This window comes from Oryx dammah, unplaced genomic scaffold (assembly GCF_014754425.2).
Source record: "Oryx dammah isolate SB20612 unplaced genomic scaffold, SCBI_Odam_1.1 HiC_scaffold_5, whole genome shotgun sequence".
NCBI classification, from domain to species: Eukaryota; Metazoa; Chordata; class Mammalia; order Artiodactyla; family Bovidae; genus Oryx; species Oryx dammah.
Window position 1 is genome coordinate 103,032,305 of NW_024070189.1, and position 22,668 is coordinate 103,054,972.

The 22,668-nt window shown below is 57.9% G+C and overlaps 1 protein-coding gene across 6 annotated transcripts in view; it reads left to right on the forward strand.

The window, feature by feature from the left end:
- The window catches only part of CRTC1 (CREB regulated transcription coactivator 1), an 84,997-nt gene that overhangs the window by 33,938 nt on the left and 28,391 nt on the right, over positions 1-22,668 (forward strand). For 4 of the 6 annotated variants that reach the window (XM_040241194.1, XM_040241196.1, XM_040241199.1 and 1 more), the window contains exons 2-5: positions 17,846-17,962; positions 19,122-19,169; positions 20,677-20,814; positions 21,897-21,958. In XM_040241194.1, coding sequence (XP_040097128.1) covers positions 17,846-17,962; positions 19,122-19,169; positions 20,677-20,814; positions 21,897-21,958 — 365 coding nt within the window. The remainder of the gene's footprint in view (positions 1-17,845; positions 17,963-19,121; positions 19,170-20,676; positions 20,815-21,896; positions 21,959-22,668) is intronic. The other 2 variants (XM_040241195.1, XM_040241198.1) reach the window with 1 other exon arrangement.

Consider the following 22,668-nt stretch of genomic DNA (forward strand, 5'->3'; position numbering starts at 1 on the left):
GTCTCCCTGGTTGCGGCCTCTTCTCCCTGAGGCCTGCTCCTGGTGTGTCTCTTGTCTCTGCCTTTATTGGTCATGCGGGGCCTTATTTGCGACAGCTGGGATCTTTAGTTGCAGCCAGTGATAGCTGAGTTGCAGCATGTGGGATCTAGTTCCCTGACCAGGGATGGAACCCAGGCGCCCCTGCACTGGGAGCACGGAGTCTCAGCCACAGGGCTGCGAGGGAAATGCCATCCTCTCTGTCTCTTGTAAGAACACTGGCCACTGGATTTAGGGCCCACTGGATAACGCAGGAAGACCTTTCCCTCCCAAGGTACTTAATTCCATCTGTAAAGACCCTCTTCCCAAATGAGGTCAGAGTCTCCAGTTTCTGGGGTGAGGATGTGAACTTAAGTTTTTAAGGGCACAGGTTTACCCACTGCCTGTGCCCGAGCTGACCTGCATCAGGGGCTGAGACGGCACCTGGCTGGGGTGTAGGAAGATGCCCCTTAGGTCTTGCTGTCACCATCTATCTCCGCTGCCCTTGTCACTTAGGGGCTTCTCACCCTGTTGCCCATCCAACATCCCCTCACGTCACCCCAGCATGCTTGCTCCTCCCACAACCTTTTGGGGGGCCTGCCTGGAGCTGGAGGTGCCCCTCTGCACCCTCCAAGGACACCGAGAAGACATCTGTGAGCTGCCATTCGTATGTGAGATCACACTCTCACCACTCCCCAGGCCCCTTGGCCTGGGTAGGGGGGAACCTCCTCTTTGATCTCTGCAGAGCCTCCAGCTGGGGGGGTCCCTCATGGCCTCCAGGGGGGCCCTGCCCCCAGAACCCGTCACGGTTGGGTGCATCGATCCCACTGGCCCGTTTTCGGGTTCACGTCATCTCGGGATTGTTGAGGATGATCCAGGCGTGTTGGTCTCCCCTTGAGCCCAGGTGGCCTCAGTGCCCAGGTTATGTGGATTGTCGTGGCCTTTGCTTTGACCTGGACTTCCCCCTGCACTCCATGCTAATTTTTAAAAATAATTAATTAATAAAAATTCATTTTAATTAATGCATTTTGATTGCCTGGATCTTAGTTACAGTACGTGGGATCTTCAATCTTCACTGGGGCATGTGAATTCTTGGTTATGGCTTGTGAGATCTAGTTCCCTGACCAGGTATTGAACCCAGGCCCCCTGCACTGGGAACCTGGATTCTTAACCAATGGACCACCAGGGAAGTCCCCCATGGGGCATGGCTGGTGCTGCGGGCCACCCTGCAACCTGCACATTTCAGCTTCTGTTCCCACCTGGGAACTCCCTGGAAAGGGGGTGGCCCAGCCTTGAAAGAGGGTGGCCCAGCCTTCTCCCGGGTCAGCCTGCGTCTGCATGGACCAGCCACAGAGATGGTCCAGACATGGTGATAGAAGGAGAACTCCCCAGCATCCATACCCCCTGCCCTGGGGCGCATGTGTCCCCTGCTCTTCTCAGAGGTGAGGCCCTGCCTCAATCCTGCCCCCCCGCCCCCAGCCTCGGGCTCTTATCGATGACGCCGCAGGACAATACCCTCATGCATAAATCTGCCTCCTGGGTGATCTTCCCCAGGAGAGTTCCCAGAAGTGGGCTTGCAGGCAAGGGGCAGGAGCACTGTCCAAGTTCCCAGCAGAGCTGCTGGCTACCTGCCTCTCAGGGTCTGGGCATGTCCTCCGCGGCTGACACGTGCTGGGCAGGTCTGTGTGCCGACCCGGCCTCACCCTCAGCCCGACGGTAACGGTGACAGCAGAGGAAGTGAAGGCGGGAACAGCGCCCGGGGGCCCGCGGGCTGCAGGACCGTGGTTGGGGCTGGGGCTTTCAGGTGCTGTGGGGCTCACGGGGACACAGGACTGGGTGACTTTGGGGTCAGAGAGTAGCCTCACCCCCCTCAACTTCTTCTTTAATCTTTAGTTTTTTTAAATAAATATATTTATTGTCACTTTGAAAAGCATTTATTTATTTCCTTATTTGTGCCGAGTCGCAGTTGCGGCAAGTGGAATCTAGTTCCCTGACCAGGGGTTGGACCCTGGCCCCCTGCACTGTGCACATGGAGTCTCAGCCACTGCACCACCAGGGAAGTCCCCCCAAGTTCGTGTCTATGCAGAAACTGTGCGTGGTACCTCATTTGGAAAGAGGATCTCTGGCACTCTCGTCCCGTCCAGAGGGAAAACGAAGAAATGAGTAGTGCTTCTCAGCTGTTCTTTGCCTGAACTCCCAGGTCGTTTTTAAGTATTAGCCCACTAGTTCATTCTCTGGGCTTCCTCGACCGCTCGGTGGTAAAGAACCCGCCTGCCAGTGCAAGAGACGCGGGTTCGATCCCTGGTTGAGGAACGTCCCCTGGAAGAGGAAATGGCACCCCACTCCAGTATTCTTACCTGGGAAATTCCATGGACAGAGGAGCCTAGCAGGCCACAGTCGATGGGGTTGCAAAGAGCCAGACACGACTCGGTGACTAAACAACAGAAACAGCAAAGAACCTCATCAAGTCAGCGTGAGGTCATCCTGGAACAGGGTGGGCCCTGAACCCAGTGACCAGGTCCTTCTAAGAAGATAGAACAGAATCACACAGGGAGAAGGCCCTGTGAAAACAGAGGCAGAGATCAGGGTGACATGTCTCCAAGCCCAGGGGCACCAGTGACTGCTGAAAGCCACCTGAAGCCAGGAGAGGGGCCTGGGACAGATTCTCTCTCCTGAAGGGTCCGACCCTGCTCACACCTTGAATTCAGACTTCTGGCTTCCAGAACGCTGAGGGTCCTGTTTTTTAAGCCACCCCGTCTGTGGTCATTTGTTAGGTCTGCCCCAGGAAGCTGGTATCGTGCCTCAAGAGTAGGGGGTGGACGTAGGGGCCCTGGGGTCAGGGTTCATGCCCCCATAGACGCACCCCCTCCCACTGGGCCCTGCCGCCCAGTGCGGCTGCCAGGGCTCAGGAGCAGGCACTGTCCAGAATGTCCCCCTCTTTCTTGTCCTTTTGTTGTTAGTTAGCAGGCAAGGAACTTTATTAACCTTGTTCCAAACTTCATTCCCAGGCTTCTTCAGCTTAATTAGTTGCACGGAATGAATTGTAGATAAGCAAAACCAGAAGAAAACTGCAATGTCTAAGGGATTTGGACTTAAAAATACCAGAAATCTAGATCTTATCAGCTCCAGAAATTGAGTCATGTTAGTTAGACCACAGTCAGAATAGAAACGGGCAGCTCTTCAAGCCTGATCGGCTTTCAAAATGCACTCTCTGGGAAGCCCCTCTGGCCTCCAGTCTTCCTCCCCACCCAGCCCCGAGGCCTCCCTCAGACCCTCCTGCTGGGCCAGGGCTGAGTAGCCCCCATGGAGGCGGGAGAGCTTCCTGAGGGTACAGGTGCAACCGGTGCGCTTGGCCGTCTAGAAGGGACCTCAGCTCAGCGTGTGCTGGGCTCGGCTGCCTGCCTTGGGGGCTGCTCAGCCAGGCATTGGGGACATGGTGCCCGGACGGATGGGCTCGGGGCCGGCGCTCATGTGCAGGTCCTCCTGGGCCCGTGGGGTAGTCGGCCTCCTCTCCCACGGACACCGGACTGTGGAAGCAGGGCGAGGCGTCTGCAGTTGTCCTGCTGGCACACTGGGCTTTGTCTCCACGCTGCGTTTGGGCCTGTAAAGCATGGCTCCCCTGCGTCCCACCTGAGGCCCCTCCCACCTCTCCAGAGCAGGGGTAGGTGAGCAAACACGGGCCCCCTTTGGGCCTGACAGTGACAGGCTGTGGCCCAAATCAGTGTGTGGTGCTGGGGCTGGCGGCCACCACCCTGCCCAGGCTCCCAGGCCCCTGGGGGTAGCACCCGCATGCAGGTCAGAGGCAGGCGTGTAGTCCTGGCTGAGCTCTGCACCCACGAAGACCCCACATCCCTGCGGCCCCGTGCAGTGCAGCCCCTCGGACCCTGGGGTGGGGTTGGCATAGAGTTGGGGGAGGACACCTCGAGGACCTCCCAGGGGGAGCGTGTTTCAGGGAGAGGCCCTTCTGCAGCCCCCAGTGTGCCAAGACCCCCCACCCCACCCCAGCCTGTCAGGGCCACTGTGGTGGACCTGCCCCTGGGTCTCCACCTGGGCGTTCACTGCCTCCTTGTGCCCTCCTGGTCTGGGCATCAGTCCTGCCCTCCTCACCACACTGCACTGACGGCCCACCACAGCTGGCCTGGCCTTCGCTTCCCTCTCTGCCTGGGCTTCTGCTTCTGCCCCTAATATTCCCTCTGCCTGGACGCTTACTAGATCAGTCTGCACCGTGGAGTATTGACTCGAAGGTTCCCATCATCCGGCCTTCCCTGATCATCCACTCTCAAGGTCCCTGCCTCTCCCAAGCTCAGCTCTGAGAGGCCCTGCCTCCTCTCTGGGCCCCCAGAGTTAGTTTCCTGCTGCAAAAACCCTTAAACCGGGAGGCTTGAAACCACTGAAGTCTCTTCCTGGGCTTGTATCCAGAAAAGATGAAAACTCTGATTTGAAAAGATCCATACTCCGCAGTGTTCACAGCAGCACTGTTTACGATAGCCAAGATGTGGAAGCAACCCACGTGCCCAGTAAGAGATGACTGGATTAAGAAGAGGTGGTGCAATTATACAGTGGAGTATTACTCAGCCGCAGAAAAGAGTTAAATAATGCCATTTGCAGCAACGTGGATGAACCTAGAGAGTATTATACTAAGTGAAGCAAACCCAACAAAGATGCCACATGACATCTCTCATGTATGGAATCTAAAAGAATGGCACAGATGAATTCATAAAGTAGAAACAGACTCACAGAGATAGAAAACAAACTTTTGTTTACCAAAGGAGTAGGGAGGGAGGGATAAGTTAGGGGTTTGGGATAAACAGATACACACTACTTTATATAAAATAAACAACAAGGACCTACTACTGATATATAGAACGGGGAACTGTGTTCAGTTCCACTGTAATAACCCACAGTGGAGAAGAATCTGAGAATGTATATGTGTGTGTGTGTATATATATGTATGTGTTTGTATAACTGGATCACTTTGCTATACATCTGAAACTAACACAATATTGTAAGTCAACTATATTTCAATAAAAGCGGTCTGCTTTGGGGGAAAAAATGAATTTAATAATGATGTAAGAATTCAATAATAGTGGGACTTCCCTAGCAGTCCAGTGGTTAAGTCTCCATGCTTTCATTGCAGGGGGCACAGGTTTGATCCCTGGTCAGGGAAAATCCCACATGCTCCATAGAGCAGTTAAAAAAAAAAAAAATCACAAGCATTAAATACTACCAAACAGAGGTTCCCCAGTGGCTCCTCAGTAAAGAATCCGCCTGCATTGCAGGAGCCGTAGGAGACTCGGGTTCGATCCCTGGGTCGGGAAGACTGCCTAGAGGAGGGCATGGCAACCCACTCCGGTATTCTTGCCTGGAGAATCCCACGAGTGGAGGAGCCTGGAGGGCTACAGTCCGTGGGATTGGAAAGAGTCTGTCACGACTGACGCGACTGAGCGTGCAGAGCATGCAAACAGAGATTCAAAACAAACAGGAAAAAAACAAAAACCAGAGCTCTCTTTTGTCATGGTTCTGGAGACAGGAAGTCCGCAGATCCAGATGTGGGCAGGGTTGGATCCTTCTCGGCGCTCCGAGGGGAAATCCATCCCAGGCCTCTCTCCCAGCTCTGGGGGCTGCTGGTAAGCCTTTGAGGCTCCTTGTCTGCAGCTGTGTCCCCCGATCTCTGCCTCCACCTTCACCTGGCCTCCTTCCTGTCTTCCGTGCTCTCTTCCTGTAAGGATACCAGTCACTGGATTTAGGGGTCTCCCCAAACCCAAGATGACCTCATCTCAAGAGCCTTAACTAATCACAACTGCAAAAGCTGTTTTCAGACAAGGTCCCATCCTGAAGTTCCATAAGGGCCTACAGCCCGAGTTGAGGGGCTGAGCGGATTCACCCCGGGCTGGTCCTTCTCCTTGGTGCTCCCTCACACATGCCCCTGGTGAGCAGGCACGCGGCCTCACATTTAGGCAGCTGATTCCAGAAATGCCAGCTGTGGTTTTCCACCCATCGTGTCTCTCTTGCCAGCAGCCCCAGGAACAGCACGCATCTCTTGTCACCTCTGCCTCACTGACTTCCAGCCTCTCCAAGCCCAGGCCCAGAGAAGACCCTTCTTCGCAGGCCTTCCCATCCTGTAGCCTGGGGGCTTCTGCTGGGAGAGTCCTGGGCTCCCTGGCTTTGCCTGGGCCTGGCCAGTCGAGGGTGATCTCAGAGGACGCGGGGTGTGGGGCGATTCTGGGCTTCCCAGATCCAGATCCAGCTGTCGATGGTCCCTTCCTGGGGACAAGAGCTGGTCCCCTAGGCACTCACAGAGGCTGGGCACGCAGGGCCCCAGCTGTCAGGCTGGCTGGCCCACCAGACAGACACAGGCCAGCTGCTTGCCCGTGAGAGGGGCCTGTGGGCCAGATTGTGGCCCCCAGATTGCTGTGTGGAAGCCCTAGCATCCAGTGTGACCAGAGGTGGAGGATGGGGCTTTGAGAGGTGCTTGAGGTGACATGAGGTCATAAGGAGGCATCCTGAGTCCATAGGGTGGGTGTCCTCTTAAGAGAGAGACTTGCCCCTGAGCACACCCTGAGGAAAGGCCACGCGAGGACCCTGGGCCACAGCGGCCTCCCGCAGACAGTGCTCACCGGAGGTCATGCTGGCAGCCTCCTCCCAGACTCCAGCCTCTACAGCTGTGAGAAATACAAGCCGCCCATTCTGTGGGATTTGGTTATGGTGGCCTGAGCTTTTTATTTTTGGCCTCACCACATGGCACGTGGGATCTTACTTTCCCAACGAGGAGTCGAACCCGCACCCTCTGTGTTGAAGGTGCGGAGTCTTAACCACTGGACTGCCAGGGAAGTCCCCAGAGGGTTATTTCGGAAGGAAGGGGTCAGGAAAAGCTTTTTGAAGATGTCATGTTTGAGCTGAAACCCAAAGAATGAGAAGGAGCTCCGTGGAAGGTTCCAGAAAAGGGTGAGGTGGGTGCAGGGGCCCAGAGGCAGGAGGCATGGGAGGGCCTTCTGGGCCACTGGGAAGCTGCAGTTTGCCAGGGCAAGAGTCTGGATCGTACCGGAGGCCCTGTCCCCTTTTCAGGTGGCCTCCGCGCGAGCCTGTCATTCCCCCAGGGCCTCAGTTTCCCTACTTGTCAAGTGGAGAGGAGCCCTCTCCCTCTGAGGGCTGCTTCAGGGTCCCACCCAGAGTGGGCGTCTGGCTGGCGGGCCGGGGGAGAGGCCCCCAGGCGCCAGCTGTGCTGCACTCAGACCTCGAGGGACCCTTCCTCCTCCCCAGCCCAAGCGTCTGGGCTCAACAACCGCCACCGCTGAAGGAAACAAAACGTGCTCACAGTGGACCCTCTGATTCCGCCAGGGTTGGGGATTTGGCAGCGGCAGCCGAGTCTGATTAAAGGCATTCCGAGGCACACTCGGTGTTTGTGTATCTGGTTCTGTATTTACACTTTGGGAACGAGCGAGGAGGCAGCTGGGGAGTGTCTCCACCGGCCAGGGGCCGGGGGCTGGAGTGACTCAGCTTGGAATCCGAGCTCGGCCGCATGCCTGTGACGCTTTCATTCATTCCCTGACTCATTCATTATTCCTTCCTGTGCTCAGCAGACGTGTCATGAGAAACTCCAGTGTACCAGGCACACTTCGAGGGGGGGTCAGCCTGGCCTTGCCTCACTGTGGAACCCTCCCTTGGTGTGGGGGCCCATGTGGGGTGGGGCTGGGGTAGCAACAAAGTTAACAACAGTGAGTTATTATTATTTTTGGCTGCATCTGCCTTGTGGGATCTTAGTTCCCCGACTAGGGATTTTTTTTTTTTAATATATTTATTTGGCTGCACTTGTTCTTAGATCCTTGACCAGGGTTCGAACCTGAGCCCCCTGCAGTGGGAGCAGGGAGTCTTAGCCATTGAAGCACCAGGAAAGTCCCCCTAACTGGTGATTGAAACGGGGCCTCGGCAGAGAAAGTGCGGAGTCCTAACCATAGGCCTGTCAGGGCATTCCCAATGACAGTGAATTAAAAATGAACTAAAAGCCGAAATGGAAGAGAACAACCTGCAAAATTCCGAGAAGGAAGCACTACAAGCACAAGCACAGAATTGGACCCTGTCAGCGTCGAAAACGTCTGTGCATCAAAAGACTGTCAAGAAAATGAAAAGGCAGAGGCAGAAAACATTTGCAAACCTTAGAGCTGTGCACGTGTGCTAGGTTGCTTCAGTTGTGTTCGACTCTTGCGACCCTGTGGACTGTGGCCCACCGGGCTCTGATAAGAGGTTAAGATTCAGAATGTTGAGCTGCGTTGTAGCACAGGGAGCTCAGGCTGGTCCTCTGATGACCTAGCAGGGTGGGATGCTGGGGTTGGGAGGGAGGCTTAAGGGGATATAGGTATACATATAGCTGATTAGCCAAGGGCTTCCCTGGTGGCTCAGACATTAAAGTCTGCCTGCAAAGCAAGAGACCCAGGTTCGATCCCTGGGTCAGGAGAAGAGAAATGGCAACCCACTCCAGTGTTCTTGCGTGGGAAATCCCATGCAGAGGAGCCTGGCAGGCTGCAGTCCATGGGGTCGCAAAGAGTTGGACACAACTGAGCGATTGACACTGTTGTACAGCAGAAATCAACACTATATTGTAAAGCCGTTATACTCCAATTAAAAAAAAAAAAAAAAAGACCCAGAATATATACTCAATAAAGAAAAAGACATTCAACTAGGTTTTTGCAAAGGTGAAGGACTTGGCATTTCTCCAAAGAACACAAATGGCTGGTAAGCACATGATAAGATGCTCAGCATCAGCAGTCATCAGGGAAACGAAAATCAGAACCAGAATGAGGTACCACCTCCCCCACCCGTCAGGATGGCTGCTGTCAAAACAGCAGAAATTAACCAGTGTTGGTGAGGACATGGGGGAATTGGAACCCTTGTACACTGCTGGTGGGAATGTAAAATGGTGTGGTAGCGGTGGAAGACAGTCTGGCGGTCCCTCAATAAGATAAATATGAAATTACCATATGATTCAGCAGTTCTCCCTGTAGGTGTGTCCCTGAGGGATTTGAAAGCAGGGACTCAAGCAGGGACTTGTACGTGCACGTCCACAGCAGCACTAGTGACAGTCGCCAGGAGGTGGGACGACACACGTCCATCGGCAGATGAATGGATAAACACGGCGTGGTGCATCCGTGCAGTGGAATGTTAACTCAGACATAAAAAGGAGTGAAGCTCTGACACGCTACAAGGTGGATGAACTCTGAAAACACGCCGAGAGAAAGAAGCCAGACACAGACAAACAGTGTGTGGTCCCCTTTGTGCGTGTTAGAGTCACTTCAGCCGTGTCTGACTCTGCAACTGTCACGGACTGAAGCCTGCCAGGCTCCTCTGTCCATGGCATTTCCCGGGCAGGAATACTGGAGTGGGTTGCCATTTCCTTTTCCAGGGGATCTTCCCGACCCAGGGATCGAACCCGCACCTCTCACGTCTCTTGCATTGATGGGCTGGTTTTTTACCAGTAGCGCCACCTGGGAAGCTCAATCCCCTTTGCATGAAATGTCAGAAATAGGCAAATGCAGACAAGTAGAAAGCAAGTTGGTGGTTGTGGGGCTGTGAGGGGCTGAGGAGCGACTGTTAATGGGCACTGGGTCTCTTTGGGGATGATGAGAATGCTCTCCACTGGGCTAAAGGTGGTGATCGCACAGGACTGGGAATGTACTAGATGCCACTGATTTGTGCACTTTAAAATGGTTCACTTCCTGTTGCGTGACTTTGATAAAAAAAAAAAAAGAAAGGAAAAAGTTTAAAAAGAGAAAAGCAATCCCGGGCCTTCCTGGCTGGGCGCCTGTGCTGGCGCAGCAGTCTGCTCGAGCCCCAGGTGTTCGTTCCCGGGGTGGGCAGCAGAGGTGTGGGGAGAGACAGGTCGTCCCACGGCTGTGGTGAATGCAGCCTGGGAGGGCCCGCCTCCCCTCCTCAAACTCTCTTCTGGTGCTGGAGCAGCTGAGACTGGGCAGCCTCTTGGGGCCAGTTCCTCGGAAAGAACCTGCAGGGACACAGCCAGACAAAAGTGGGGCACAGGCCCCCGCGGGGAACTCTGGCTCTGGAGAACGCAGCAGCAGCTCCACGAGATTCAGAGCCAGGTCCTTTCAGGGGCTCTCGGGGGCTCCCTGCAAAGGCCCCTCCGGCTGCTGGAACGCTTGGAGAACCTGGCAGAGCCCGGGTCCCTCCCTTCCTGGGGGCAGCCTCCAAAAGTGGCCCCTTCAAGGGCCCCTCTGACATCAGCAACCTCCTAAGGACTCCGCCTTGGGGAGCCCTGTGGGCGGGGCTTCAGGCCAGGGTGTGAGAATCCCCTGGGCTTCTGCTCAGCACTCAGGTCCCCAAAGGGTGCCCTCTCGATGGATTTGCTCTCCACCACCCTCTCATGCGTGGTTCTTTGGCCGTGCACCCGGGAAGCTGTTCTTCATCCTTGGGCCTCAGTATCCCCAGAGGCAGGGTGCTCTGTCCCACGTGGGCACAGAAGGCGCACGTTCCCTGCCTGGGATTCCAAGCACTCACAGGCTCTTCCGGCGTCTGGTCTCTCAGCCCCCTCGGGGTTGCCATGCCGCACCGCTGTGCCAGGGTCCTCGCGGGGCTGACAGTCTGATGGGAAGAGATAGACCTCGAGTGGTTTTGGAGAGTGAGCCGTGGAGGTGACCCCACAGTGGAGAGGTGCACTGTGTTGGGCTGGCCCAGCGGGAAGAGCCTCTTGGAGGAGGGAGTGCCAGTGCAAAGGCCCTGAGGCAGCCCCCTCAGTGGGCGGAATGCGGTGACTCGTGGGGAGCAAGGGGCAGGTAGTATAGGCCTTCATGGCGAGAGGGGGGAGCAGGTCTGCTCAGAGCTTGAGGCTCCTCCGGGACCCTCTGCTGTGGCCCCCGCGCCTGCCCTGGCTTTGCAGGACAGAGCTCAGCCACTCCCCTTAATCTCATTAGGAGGCTGGCCAGTTGCCATGGTGGTTGTGATGGGCCCAAGCAGGGCTGGCTCCTTCCAGAGAGCGAGGCCTGGGAAGAGCTGACAGATGGGAATTCACTGCATCCTGTGGGGTCTCGCGAAGGATTGGGATTACCCTGGGGGGGTGACTGCATCTGCCATGCCTTCTCAGGGCCACTGGCCCCCAATTGTGCCCCAGCCTTGTGGCCCGCACTCCTCCTAGCCCCTCAGATGCTGCCAGGGTGCGGGCGGGGCGTGCCCAGTAGGGGTGTGGACACAGAAATGGGAAACACACCTCGAAGGGCAACTCTGTCCCCTTGAGGTCCTGCCAGCAAGGGGGTTGGGGGAAGCTGGAGAAATCACCATTTCCCCACCGTTCTGTAGGGGCAGCGGGGATGGCTTTAGAGGGTCGGTCCTGACTCAGGCTGTGTCAGGGAGGACCAGTGGGGCTTTCCTGCCTAAAGACAAGGGCCCCAGGGCTAAGGCAGGACTTGAGGCGGCCTTTTAAAGAGTCTGCTCACTTTCTGGCTCTGTTGGGCCTTCGTGGCAGCGCACAGAACCTTTTGTCGCCGTGCTGGAGCCTTTGGCTGTGCTGCACAGACTCGGTAGTTGTGGCACGTGGGCTTGGTTTCCCAGAGGCACTTCGGATCTTAGTTCCCCCAACCAGGGATCGAACCCTCAGCCTGCATTGCATGCGTGTGTGGAGGCTAAGTCAGTTCAGCCCGATTCTCTGTGGCCCTGTGGACTGTAGCCCGCAGGCTCCTCTGTCCATGGGATTCTCCAGGCAGGAATACTGGGGTGGGCTGCCATTTCCTCCTCCAGGGAGGATCTTCCCGACCCAGAGATCAAACCCACGTCTCTTATGTCTCCTGCATTGGCAGGGGGGCTCTTTACCACTAGCACCGCCTGGGAAGCCCCCCTGAGGAGGCTTTTTACAGTGAGACTCGTGCCACATCCCCACCCTGATAGAGCCGACGTGGTTGGGTTGATGCTCTGACTCGAAGCTTCCAGACAAGGTGGTGTGCTCTGATCTGTGATGTGACGTGGCCTCTGTGACACTCTGTGATCCCAGCCACCCACTGGTCCACAGGGTTATCCAGGAGTCAGGTTCCAGGAGTGGAGTCCCTGTCCTACTTGGCCACTTCTGAGCCGGGTGGCCCTAGGTCGTTCCTTTGCCTGCTCAGCCTCAGTTTTCCCATCTGGAAAGTGGAGTATGCTGGGAACCCCCTCAAAGGCCCTGTCTTAGATTAAGCTGTATCCCCTCAAAAGATATGTCCACATGCTCACCCCATAGCCTGGGAACATGGCTTTACTTGCCAAGAGCACTTTGCAGATGTAATTAAGGGTCCCAAGATGAGACGATTCTGAAACAGGATGGGCTCCGAATCTAATGACAGGTATTATTCTGAGAGAAAGGAGAGGGTGTGGGACACAGCCACAGAGGGGAAATCTGTCTGGAGACGGAGGCAGAGATCGGAGCCGTGAGCCAAGGACGCCCGGAGCCCCCTCAGGCCGAGAGAGGTGGATCCTCCGTCCACGGCTCTGGAAGGAATCAACTCTGCCCACACTTTGATCTTGGATTTCACCTCTGGACTTGTGAGGGAGTGAATTCCTGTTGTTCTAAGCCACCCACTTGATGGGAATTTGTTACAGTCAGCCCGGGATACTTAAGACAGGGCATTTGTGATGCTTAAATATGCTGATACAGAGAAGGGCTCTGTGCCCCATGGCGGGGGTGCTCTGGGGTGCCGTCTGCAGCACATGGGGTGGGGAGATGCTGGGCAGAGGGTGGCTAAGCTCAGTACTATGCTTCTGGTTGTCTGTTGTGGCCCCATCGGCCCCATCTCTGACCCTAGGGTGTGGCCCCACGGGGTTGGCTGGTTGGTTCACACCTGAGAGCAGGAAGGTTTGAGAGGCGTGAATTGGACCGTTGTGGAAAGATCTGGGGCTGCAGAATGCTGGTGGGAGGCAAGGCCAGATATATGGCAGCACTGCCTGGGGCCCCGGTGTGGCCTCATGCCGGGTCGGCACCAGACACACTGTGATTGGCAGGCCGGGAATCTCGGGGGCCCACCTCCTGGTGGGGACAGGATGGGGACAGTAGACAGGGTCTCAGGTCAGGCATTTGCTTGTTTTGTTTTAATGCTGAATTTATTTGGCTGCACTGGGTCTTTGTGGCGGCACACAAGATCTTTTTAGGATGTATTTAGTCTTGCTTCCACTGGGTCTTCGTTGCTGTGAGCAGCCTTTCTCTAGTTGCAGTGAATGGGGGCTCCTCTTCGTTGCGGTACACGAGCTTCCCACTGCTGTGGCTTCACTACTTGCAGCCCACAGGTTCAGGAGCTGTGCGTGGGCTAAGTTGCTCCACGACATGTAGGATCTTCCCGGACCGGGGATCGAACCTGTGTGCCCTGCACTGGGAGGCGGGCTCCAGGTGGGGATCCAAATGAGGATGCCCTGATCAGGGCCCGCACCCACCCCCTTGCTTTGGATGCGAAGAGTCTCAGCCACTGCAGCAGTAGGGAAGTCGAGGGCCAGGCACTGTGGACCGCGCAAATTGGCTAGACACACCAAGGGGCGTGTCGGAAGAGTCTGGGTCAGTGGTGCTCTTATTGTTGTGATTTTCTTCCTTTTAACTCAGTGGAGGAAGAGGGTAGCTTTAGAGGAAGCTGGCTGGGCAATTCAGGAACTCCGTCTACCATCTTCGCAGTTTTTCTGTGAACCTAAACCCTTGATAATGAAAACGGAGGTTAAGCGCAACAACAGTGAGAATTCCATGGCAGTCCAGTGGTTAGAACTCTGCGCTTCGAATGCAGGCTTAGACAGGCAGTCCCTCGTTGGGGAACTAAGATCTCACATGCCTTATAACAACAGCAATAACAACAAAGCCAGAGGCCAATGTGAAGGTGACTTGGGGGGCCTGCTCCTTGAGTGGGGTGTCAGGGAGGCCCCTCCAGGGCAGGTGTGGAGGTGGAGCTGTCACAGGTGGCTCCCTGGGGTAGGGGGAGCTATGGGATTGGATGTCTGGAGGGAGTGAAGAGTGGGGCGAGCAGAGGGCAGGGAGGCCCCTGTGAAAGTGAGTGATAGGGCACCTGGAGTGAGGTCTGCGCTCACCGCGGGGGAGCCTGGTCTTGGGCCCCAGGCTGTCTGACCCTTGGGCCAGAAGCTAACGGGAGCCTGAGAGGCGCTGCTCCTCTGTGCCAGCAGGTCTTGTCCAGGCGTCACCACCCTGCCATGCTGCCTTCCGCCAAAACCCACGAGAACGGGGCAAGGGGAGGGGCAGGCCCAAGCCTCCTCAGGGCAGCAGGGGTTGTCCCGAAAGGTCCTCGTGTGGCCTCCAAGTGGAGCTGTCACCTGGTTCGTGGACGTCTGCTCCTGAGCACGGGAGCCGTGATGCTCGTCCATTCCTTCATTCGGGTAATCTCTCAAGGGTTCTTGTGCTCCTTTGTTCTACCAGCAGGTGCTGCTGAGTGTTAGACCCTGGCTTGGATGCTGGGTTTATGGTGAGGTTGAGGGTAGGGTAGGAAGTGCTTTTGAGAACCTCTTTCTGGGCAGAGGGATGTAGGAAGGACTGTGGTTTGACAGGGGAAGAGGCCTGAGCTCTGTGTCCAGCAGTTGGTCAGACCCTGCCCGGTGGCATCACTCTCTTGTCCTCCTTGGGCACCCTTGGAGGCATCAGGCCCACGGGTGGAGCCTAGGCTGGCACCTCCTCACCCCAGCGTCTGCTTACTCCTGGGGTTTCCTGGCCAGGCCTGGGACAGCAGTCAGCCCCTGTGAAAGTTAAGGGGCCCTTAAGACCGCCTTCACATCTGACACCAGCTGCAGAGACTGAGGGTTCCCAATACTATACTGGGGCTTCCCTGGGGGCCCAGATGGTAAAGAGCCTGCCTGCAGTGCGGGAGACCTGGGTTCCATCCCTGGGTCAGGAAGATCTCCTGGAGAAGGAAATGGCAACATTTCCTTGCCATTTCTGGAACACCCCAATCCAGTGTTCTTGCCTGGAGAATTCCATAGACAGAAGAGTCTGGCGGGCTGCAGGCCATGGAGTCACAGAGTCAGACACGACTGAGCAACTGAGAAAAAAAAAAAAGAACACACAGCTCAGCGGTTCACTGGAAGGACTCAGAAGTCACTGAAGACCTCCATACTCACGGTCATGGTCTGCTTCTTAGAAGTTCTGTCTGTTCATTTGTTTTTATTTACAGCTGCACTGGGTCTGTTGCTGTGCGCGGGCTTTCTCTAGTTGCGGCAGGTGGGGCCCCTTTCTAGTTGCGGTGCCTGGGCTTTCTGATGGGGTGGCTTCTCTTTTCACAGATCATGAGCTCTAGAGCACAGCGCACGGGCTTACTTGCCCCGTGCCATGTGGGATCTTCCCAGACCAGGGATCCAACCCGTGTCCTCTGCACTGGCCGGTGGCTTCTGTAACTACTGGACTGCCAGGGACACCCTCGGTCACGGTCTGCTACAGTGAAAGGGTGCAGGTCACAGTTGGGATGGTACAGTGGCCAGGAGACTTCCAAACACAGCTGGAGGATTCCCTTGCCCCTGGAGTCACGTGGACAGCGCTTGCTTCTCCCAGCACCTATGTGTGGTGAAATGCCGGGGGCTGGCAGCCATGGATCTCCCCACGCCTTGGTGTCCAGGGCTTTTACTGGAGTTCACCATACAGATGCAGCCCCAGCAGAGGAAGAGCTGGAGACCCTCAGTGGCCTGAGCACCCCCCCACCCTTGCCCACACTGTTAGCAGAGATACCCAGTGTGGCCCGGGACCCCAGGCAAACAAATACACTTTTATGTGGCAGGACTTTGACTTCCCAGGAGCTGGGAGCGAAGGTCAAACAGCCCTGGGCCAGGTTAACTCTTTAAAGTGAAAGTGTTAGTCTTTCCAACTCTTTGTGACCCCGTGGACTGTAGCCCACTAGGCTCCTCTGTCCATGGGATTCTCCAGGCAAGAATACTGGAGTGGGTTGCCATTTCCTTTTCCAGGGGCTCTTCCCAACTCAGGTCTGACCCAGGGATCAAACCCAGGTCTCCTGCACTGCAGGCAGATTCTCTACCAACTGAGCCACCTGGGAAGGCCTGCCTGTGGCGCTCCACGTACAATCAAGAATGAGTACGGGGGTTCCCCAGAGGAAGAGAGGGGCCCCACACCGGGTCCACTCCAGAGGCCGTACCACAAAACCTGACATTGCCGCAACAAAGTGGATGGGGTTTGTGGGCCCCTGTGGAAAGGAGAGGCTCTGGCCGAGATGGCCAGGAGGGCCAGCATTATCGCAGACACACAGCCGTGAGCAGCACATTCCCCTTCTGGGCTCCCTCGGCCCGGAAGGTATGATGTGAGCACTTCCTGTATCACACGCCTGGTGTTTACGTGCACACACACACTCAGTCTGGACAGCCCACTCTATGGGAGGGGAAACTGAGGCCCAGGAGGGGGCTGTAGCCTCCAGGGCCAGGTGGTACTTGAGAGGTGGGGATAAATGTGGGTTCCTGCTCTGCAGCTCAGACACAAGAAGGGCCTGGGGGGCAGGTCTCAGGTCCAAGGACACCCGAGCCCACCCTGCTTGGCCTCTCCTGACCCCTCCTGACCAGGGGCTGGCCTGTTTCATCCTGCGTGACCCAGGGCCCTGGGGAGGAGGGACCCATCGTGTTCATGGCGAGCATCTCCAGCTTTAGGAGTCAGGGTCTGGGTCCAACAGATGCCTGAGAGCCACCCGTGGAGGAATGGAGCAGGGTCAGGCTCCCTCCCGGCCCTGCCACCCTTCACGGGAAACAGCTGTTTACCTGGGTGAGGTGCTCAGCCGGGCCAGCGGCCAATTCCTGAACTTCGCTTCCCCCTCCGGTGTCCAAGGCCCCCCAGGAAGCTGGGGCTGGCGTGGGAGAGTGGGGCGGCGTGGGCGGCCAGCAAGCGGCGCACTGCCAGGAGCTGTTTGTGAGGGAACGTGAGCTGCTCTTGTTGTGTACACACTGTCGACCCTAGCAACCATCCCCGCCGGCCGGGGCGGACGCCCACCCTTCTCCTGGTGCCCAGCGGCCGCCCCTCTGTCACGGTGCTGCATCCCAGGGCAGATTGATGGGCCTCGGGGACCTGCCCGAAGGCCACCGGTGGTGTCAGCCGGGTCAGGAGCATCTGCTGTTCCTGGCAAAGTGGAATGGATGCTCTGGCGAGGGAAGGCCAGGTCCCAGCCCTGCTCGGAGGCAGCTGTGACCGGTCAGGGAGCCCCGGGCTCTTGATTCTGAGTCCTGGCCCAGGGGGACAAATCCACATGTGAGTGAATGGCGGAGGACCGTGCAGGGATGTGGCCAGCCTGGATGAAGGTTCTCTAGTGGGTGAGACTGGTGGGACAGGCAGAGGGGGCCTGGGGGCTTGGGCCGGACTCCTTAGGACTCAGGCAGGATCTGGCAGGCCAGCTCATGCTGTACTTTGAGAAGCCAGCGCTGCACTTCAGAGCCGGCCCCTGTGATTCAGACCAGTGGAAAGACAATTTCTCCCGTGTCCGGGCGTAAATTCGCAGCCTCTGGCCCGCGCCCCAGGAACACAGCCTTTGGCGTGATAAGAAATGGCTCCCCCGGGTGGGTGAGGGGCCTCCTGCTCAGGCTTCCCGGCTCCAGGTCCACTTGATACTCTTGCTTATTCACCAGTTGTTCGAAGCAGCCAGTGAGGCTCCCTCAAGTTCACGGAGGCAGCACCCTCCCGGATGGGGAGGCGAGTTTCCCTGCCTGGGGTGGGCCACCTGGGGCATCTTGGGTCTGATTCTGCTGGTTCATGGCTCCTTTGAGAATCTGAGTCCGGGAGTCCACATCCTCCGAGCCTGGTGTCACGCGTAAGCCCTTGGGAATGGCGCTCCGCAGAGTGTGCTCTGGAGGTGTCTTCTCCCTCCCCCCATTATAGCTGTCAGCTTCTCTGTTGCAGCTCCAGCTCCAGAAATCCCAGTACCTGCAGCTGGGCCCGAGCCGTGGCCAGTACTATGGCGGGTCCCTGCCTAACGTGAACCAGATTGGGAGCAGCACCGTGGATCTGCCCTTCCAGGTGAGCCCCCATCCCTCCGCCACGCCATCTCCCCCCTGGGGTGTGCTGCAGGCTAGGCCCCACCCTGTCCACTGCGCGAGAGTGCCCGTATGCCAGCCTGTGAACGTTGGGGATCCCCAGGCAATTGCTGCCACCTGTCCCCCTGCCACAAATCCGCCCCCCACCCACTCCTTCCCCTGGGATGGCCTGGCCAGGCCTCTCCCGGATCCCGCCTGCCCGTCCCCAGTCAGCAGACCCCGAAGCAAGGCCAAGGTCTGGCAGTGAGCATTTCGGCAGCCGCTACACCTGTTGGCCGGCTGTGCGGCAGCGGGAACCGCTCAGGGCCTCTGGGGCTTGGCTCCGTCCCGCTTCACTAATCCGCACGCCCAGCAGTTCTCAGAAGGACGCCCCGCGGCCTGACCCCACTTGTCTGCAAACGTTTCTTGGCGGAGATGCACACAGCGCGGCTCCCGCAGGCCGCGTAGCTGCCGCGCACATCCTTATCGTAAATAAGAAGAGATAAGGCCCACTGCCTGCCTCTCCCGCTGGGCCCGGTCCCTCTACCCTGATCTGCAGTGGAAGTGGGGGCATGGTGGGCCCAGGAGCCGGGCCGAGAGCTGCCTGCCCCCCATCCCCCCAGCACGGTGTCTGGGCTTTGCAGCGACAGGTCCACTGAGCAGCCACACACCTGTCCCATGGCTGGGACAGAGCCCCAGAAACAGCCACATCCGTGTGCGTGCTGACAGGCCAGGCGGAGCTGGGTCGGCTCCGCAGGGAGCTCAGTCCCGTTCGTTCCCAGCTGTGCTCCTCCTGCACCGCTGTGGGGATGTGACGGGGTCCCGGATCCCACGGGCTGGCTCGGGGTCCAGCTGGCTCAGCTCTGAGTCCCCAGGGCCTCTTCCGATGGCCTCCACGTCAGAGCACATGCACCAGGCAGTCTTGCTCATCTTGGCCAGGGCCCCTCCTTGGTGGGTTTTCTCCCCTCCTCCCTGCTCGCCCCTTCCTCTGTTTTCCCCATCCCTTCCTTTTTCAAGGAGTGTGTCTCTCTGGGCACCCCAAGCTTGGCCCAGTCTGGGGCTACCGTAGGGCCCCCAAGGGCCAAGGGGGGCCTTTTGGGTTTCCCGCTGGGGGACCAGGCGAGGCAGGAGTGTCTCAAAGTCTCGGTTCTTTGCATTTTCAGCCCAGCGGATTTCTGGGGGAGGCTCTGGCAGCGGCTCCTGTCTCTCTGGTAAATGAGCCCCTGGGCTGAGCTCTCGGCATCCCCGGCACGTGCGCGGGCGCTAGGTACTCCTGTGCGGCCGCCCTTGTGGCCCCGTGGGAGGTGTCCCCTCTGCCAGTGGAAGCAGATCTGCCTTGCATCCCCTGGTCTGGGGAAGTGTGTGTGGGCGCGTCCAGAGACCCCTGCCCTGGGGATCCAAGCATGCGCGCCGACGCTGCATGGGTTCGTTCCTGTGACACACACACACACACGTGTGCACAGGTCCTAGACTTGGCCTGGCGAGCGGGGCTGTGGCTGGTCTGAGCTGCTCTCTGCCTCTGGCTCTGCTTCAGCTGCCTCAGTTTCCCCTCTGGGCTTCCAGGTATCTCTCAGAGGAGATGAACGGCCTGTGCCCTCTGGTACCCATGCCTGGATGGTGAGGTCGCTGCCGTCTCCCGGGCCTGCAGCCTTTTGGAAGCAGAAACACATAAAGACCCAAGCTGGCAGGGTCCAAGAAAGACGGGTCCCCGGGCGCCAGGGAGAGCAGTCAGCCCCGAGTGCTAGCTGAGGTGTTCGGACAGGTGGGGCAGAGCGATGAGGCCGCCAGGAGCAGGCTTCCCAAGGAAATTGCTTTTCGCCTGGCTGCGCAGAGAAGAGAGAAAGGGCCCAAGGGCCAGATGGCTGGGTAGGGGGCCGGTAGCTGCATCCAGAGCTAGTCTACGGCTGCCAGTCTTGCCCCCGTCAGATGGTGTGGGGGCCCTGTGGCGCCAAGGCAGGTGGAGAGCAGGCTCCTGGGGACCCCCGGGGTGGGAGCAGGGCCTGACCGGGGGCCTCATGCCAGCCCCAGGTTCTGGAAGGGAGCCCTGTCCGGCCAAGCTGTGGGCCAGGGCTCCGGAAAGCGCGCCTGCACTTGGCTCCCGGTGGAGCTGGGACAAGGCCGTGGGGGAGGGTGCGCGGGGGTCGAGCCTCAATCAAGACCAGCCCCAGGCTCGCCGAGGAGCCTCCAGGGAGCCAGAACTTGGCCAGGTGGGCCCCTGACGTCCTGGGCTGGAAGCCCTGGGGCTGTCTCTTGGCAGGCCCCTCCAGGGATGACGTAGGTGGGGAGAGGAGGTCGGCCAGGCCCGGAGAGAGAGGGCGGAGGCCCGTCTGCACCTGGCGAGGCTGGAGGGGGCCCCTCTGCACCCTGGCACCCCAGCCGGCACCGGGCCCCGAGCTTGCGCCGCTCTGCCTGGCCCGTGCATGCCGGCCGCACTGCACGCCTGCCGCCCCGGAGCCTGGGACCCCCGGCTCGCTGCCAACCCCCCCCACAGTGCTCGGAGGCTGGGGGCAGGGGCCCCAGAGGAAAGGAGGCCCATCTGGAATAGCCGAGGGTGTCTCCAGAGCCGGGTGGGAGGGGGCTGTTTGGGGGACCTTGAGGTCAGATTCTGGGGGGTCAGATCTCGGATCACAGCGGATAACCGTGGTGTGGGTTCCTCTTTTTTCTTGTTCCATCTCTTCCTCTCCTCCCTCCCTGCATCGGTCCCCTCCCCACCCCCAGACACCTTTCCAGTCCTCGGGCCTGGACACCAGCCGAACTACCCGGCACCATGGGCTAGTGGACAGAGTGTACCGGGAGCGTGGCCGGCTGGGCTCCCCGCATCGCCGACCCCTGTCAGTGGACAAACACGGAAGGCAGATATCCTTTTCCTGAGGATGTGGGCAGCGGGGGGGTGGGGGTGGGGGTGGAGACTGAGGCGGGGACCGCTTTCAGCTGACAGAGCGGCCTGCTACCCACACCATGATAGAATCAGGGCTGCCCCAGTCTTTCAGGGCTACTGGGCAGCACCAGGAAGGGCGTACAATCACATGGCAACCCCAGAAGACTTCCTGGAGGAGGCAGTGCAAGCTGAGGAGACTTTAGCCAGGCGGGGGGTTAGGGGAGCACAGGGAACAGTGATAACGGAAGAGACCCCTGGAGCATACAGCCTGAGATGAGTTGGGAGGGTGCACTCAGATGCCTGCCTGGGCAGGGGGCCCAGGAAAGCTGTGAGCCGGGCATCCACACGTCAGGGCCACGGTGGTAAATCCTCTGGGAGCCACACGGAGGGCAGCCCAGCCAAGGCAGGGGGGTTGAGAGGGATCTGAGCCTGAGCCGGACCCAGACAGATCAGAGGGAGGCTATCAGAAGACACACAATTTGCCTTTGCACCTTGGCCAAGCAGAGAAGACTGTCAAGAATCCCCCCATCCAACCCCCCACCGACTTGGCTGCCCCTTGGTGCTTCGCCAGCCAGCCTCCCCCGCCCCCAGCATCCGAGTGGCTGCTCCTGGGAAGCCCAGCTCTCGAGCACAGAGAAGGCTGTTCTTTCCTGCCTCTTGTTTCCACAGGCTGGGGGAGCCTGAGCAGCTGGGCCCAGACTGAGCGCTCGGGGCCCTGGGAGCCACCCCGTCAGCCCAGAATTAAGAGTCAAGGCCGGGGTCAGCTGAACTAGACTCCCTGCAGCCCCCCCGCCCCCACGGGCCCCTGTTTCACGGCTGAGGCCTCTCTTGGAAGGGGCGCAGCCCGCACGTGCGCTTGCAGGGGGTGAGTGCTGAGTGCTAGGTGGACGGGGCTGCACCCTGGGGACTGCTCGCAGCCAGGCAGGAAAGGCCCCCCGCCCCGAGGCCCCAGCTGTTCGCAGCCTCCCAGCAGCCTGGCTCCTCGGGCTGGCCCATACAGGGTTCCTGGGGCTCAGGGAGGGCCTGAGCCAGCAGCACCATCCCCTTAACTCACACGCACGTGGACAGCTGCCCATATGGCACCGTGTATCTCTCGCCACCTGCAGACACCAGCTGGAGAAGGTCAGTGACCCAGAACCAACCCCCAGCCCTCTCATTGGAAACAAAGCAATACTTCCATCGTGGTTGTGCTTGGAAAACCAAGTTGTAGTCCCTTAAAAATGGCAAAACTTAGAAGCATCCAGAAGTTTCTAGAAATCAGCTCTGTCCGTGTAACAATGAGGTCACAGTTTTGGGGTCTTCCAGGGATTTTTTTTTCCTTTCTCTGATTTATGACTTTCTCTTTTCTTTTTTACCAAAGTTGGGATTGTATGGAATATTCAGTGTCGTCACTTGCTTTATTTCATTTAATGTGCCATTATGATTGTTTCCCACATTCCCAAAAAGCCATAGAAAATGTTACTGGAAAAGTATTATATATTACTAGAAAATTAGGGAAATAAATACATGTAGGAGATTAAAAAACCCCATAATGTCATCATCTAGGAAGATATAGCAACAGCAATATAGCTAATATAAATATCCACAATAACACAGTTGATAGTTGCACACCAGTGTTAATGTACTTGGTGCTTCCCAGGTGGCGCTAGTGATAACCAGCCTGCCAGTGCAGGGGACGTAAGAGACACAGGTTTGATCCCTGGGTCAGGAAGATCCCCTGGAGGAGGGCACGACATCCCACTCCACTATTCTTGCTTGGAGAATCCCCACGGACAGGGGAGCCTAGCGGGATACAGTCCATGGGGTCGCAAAGAGTCAGACAGGACTGAAGC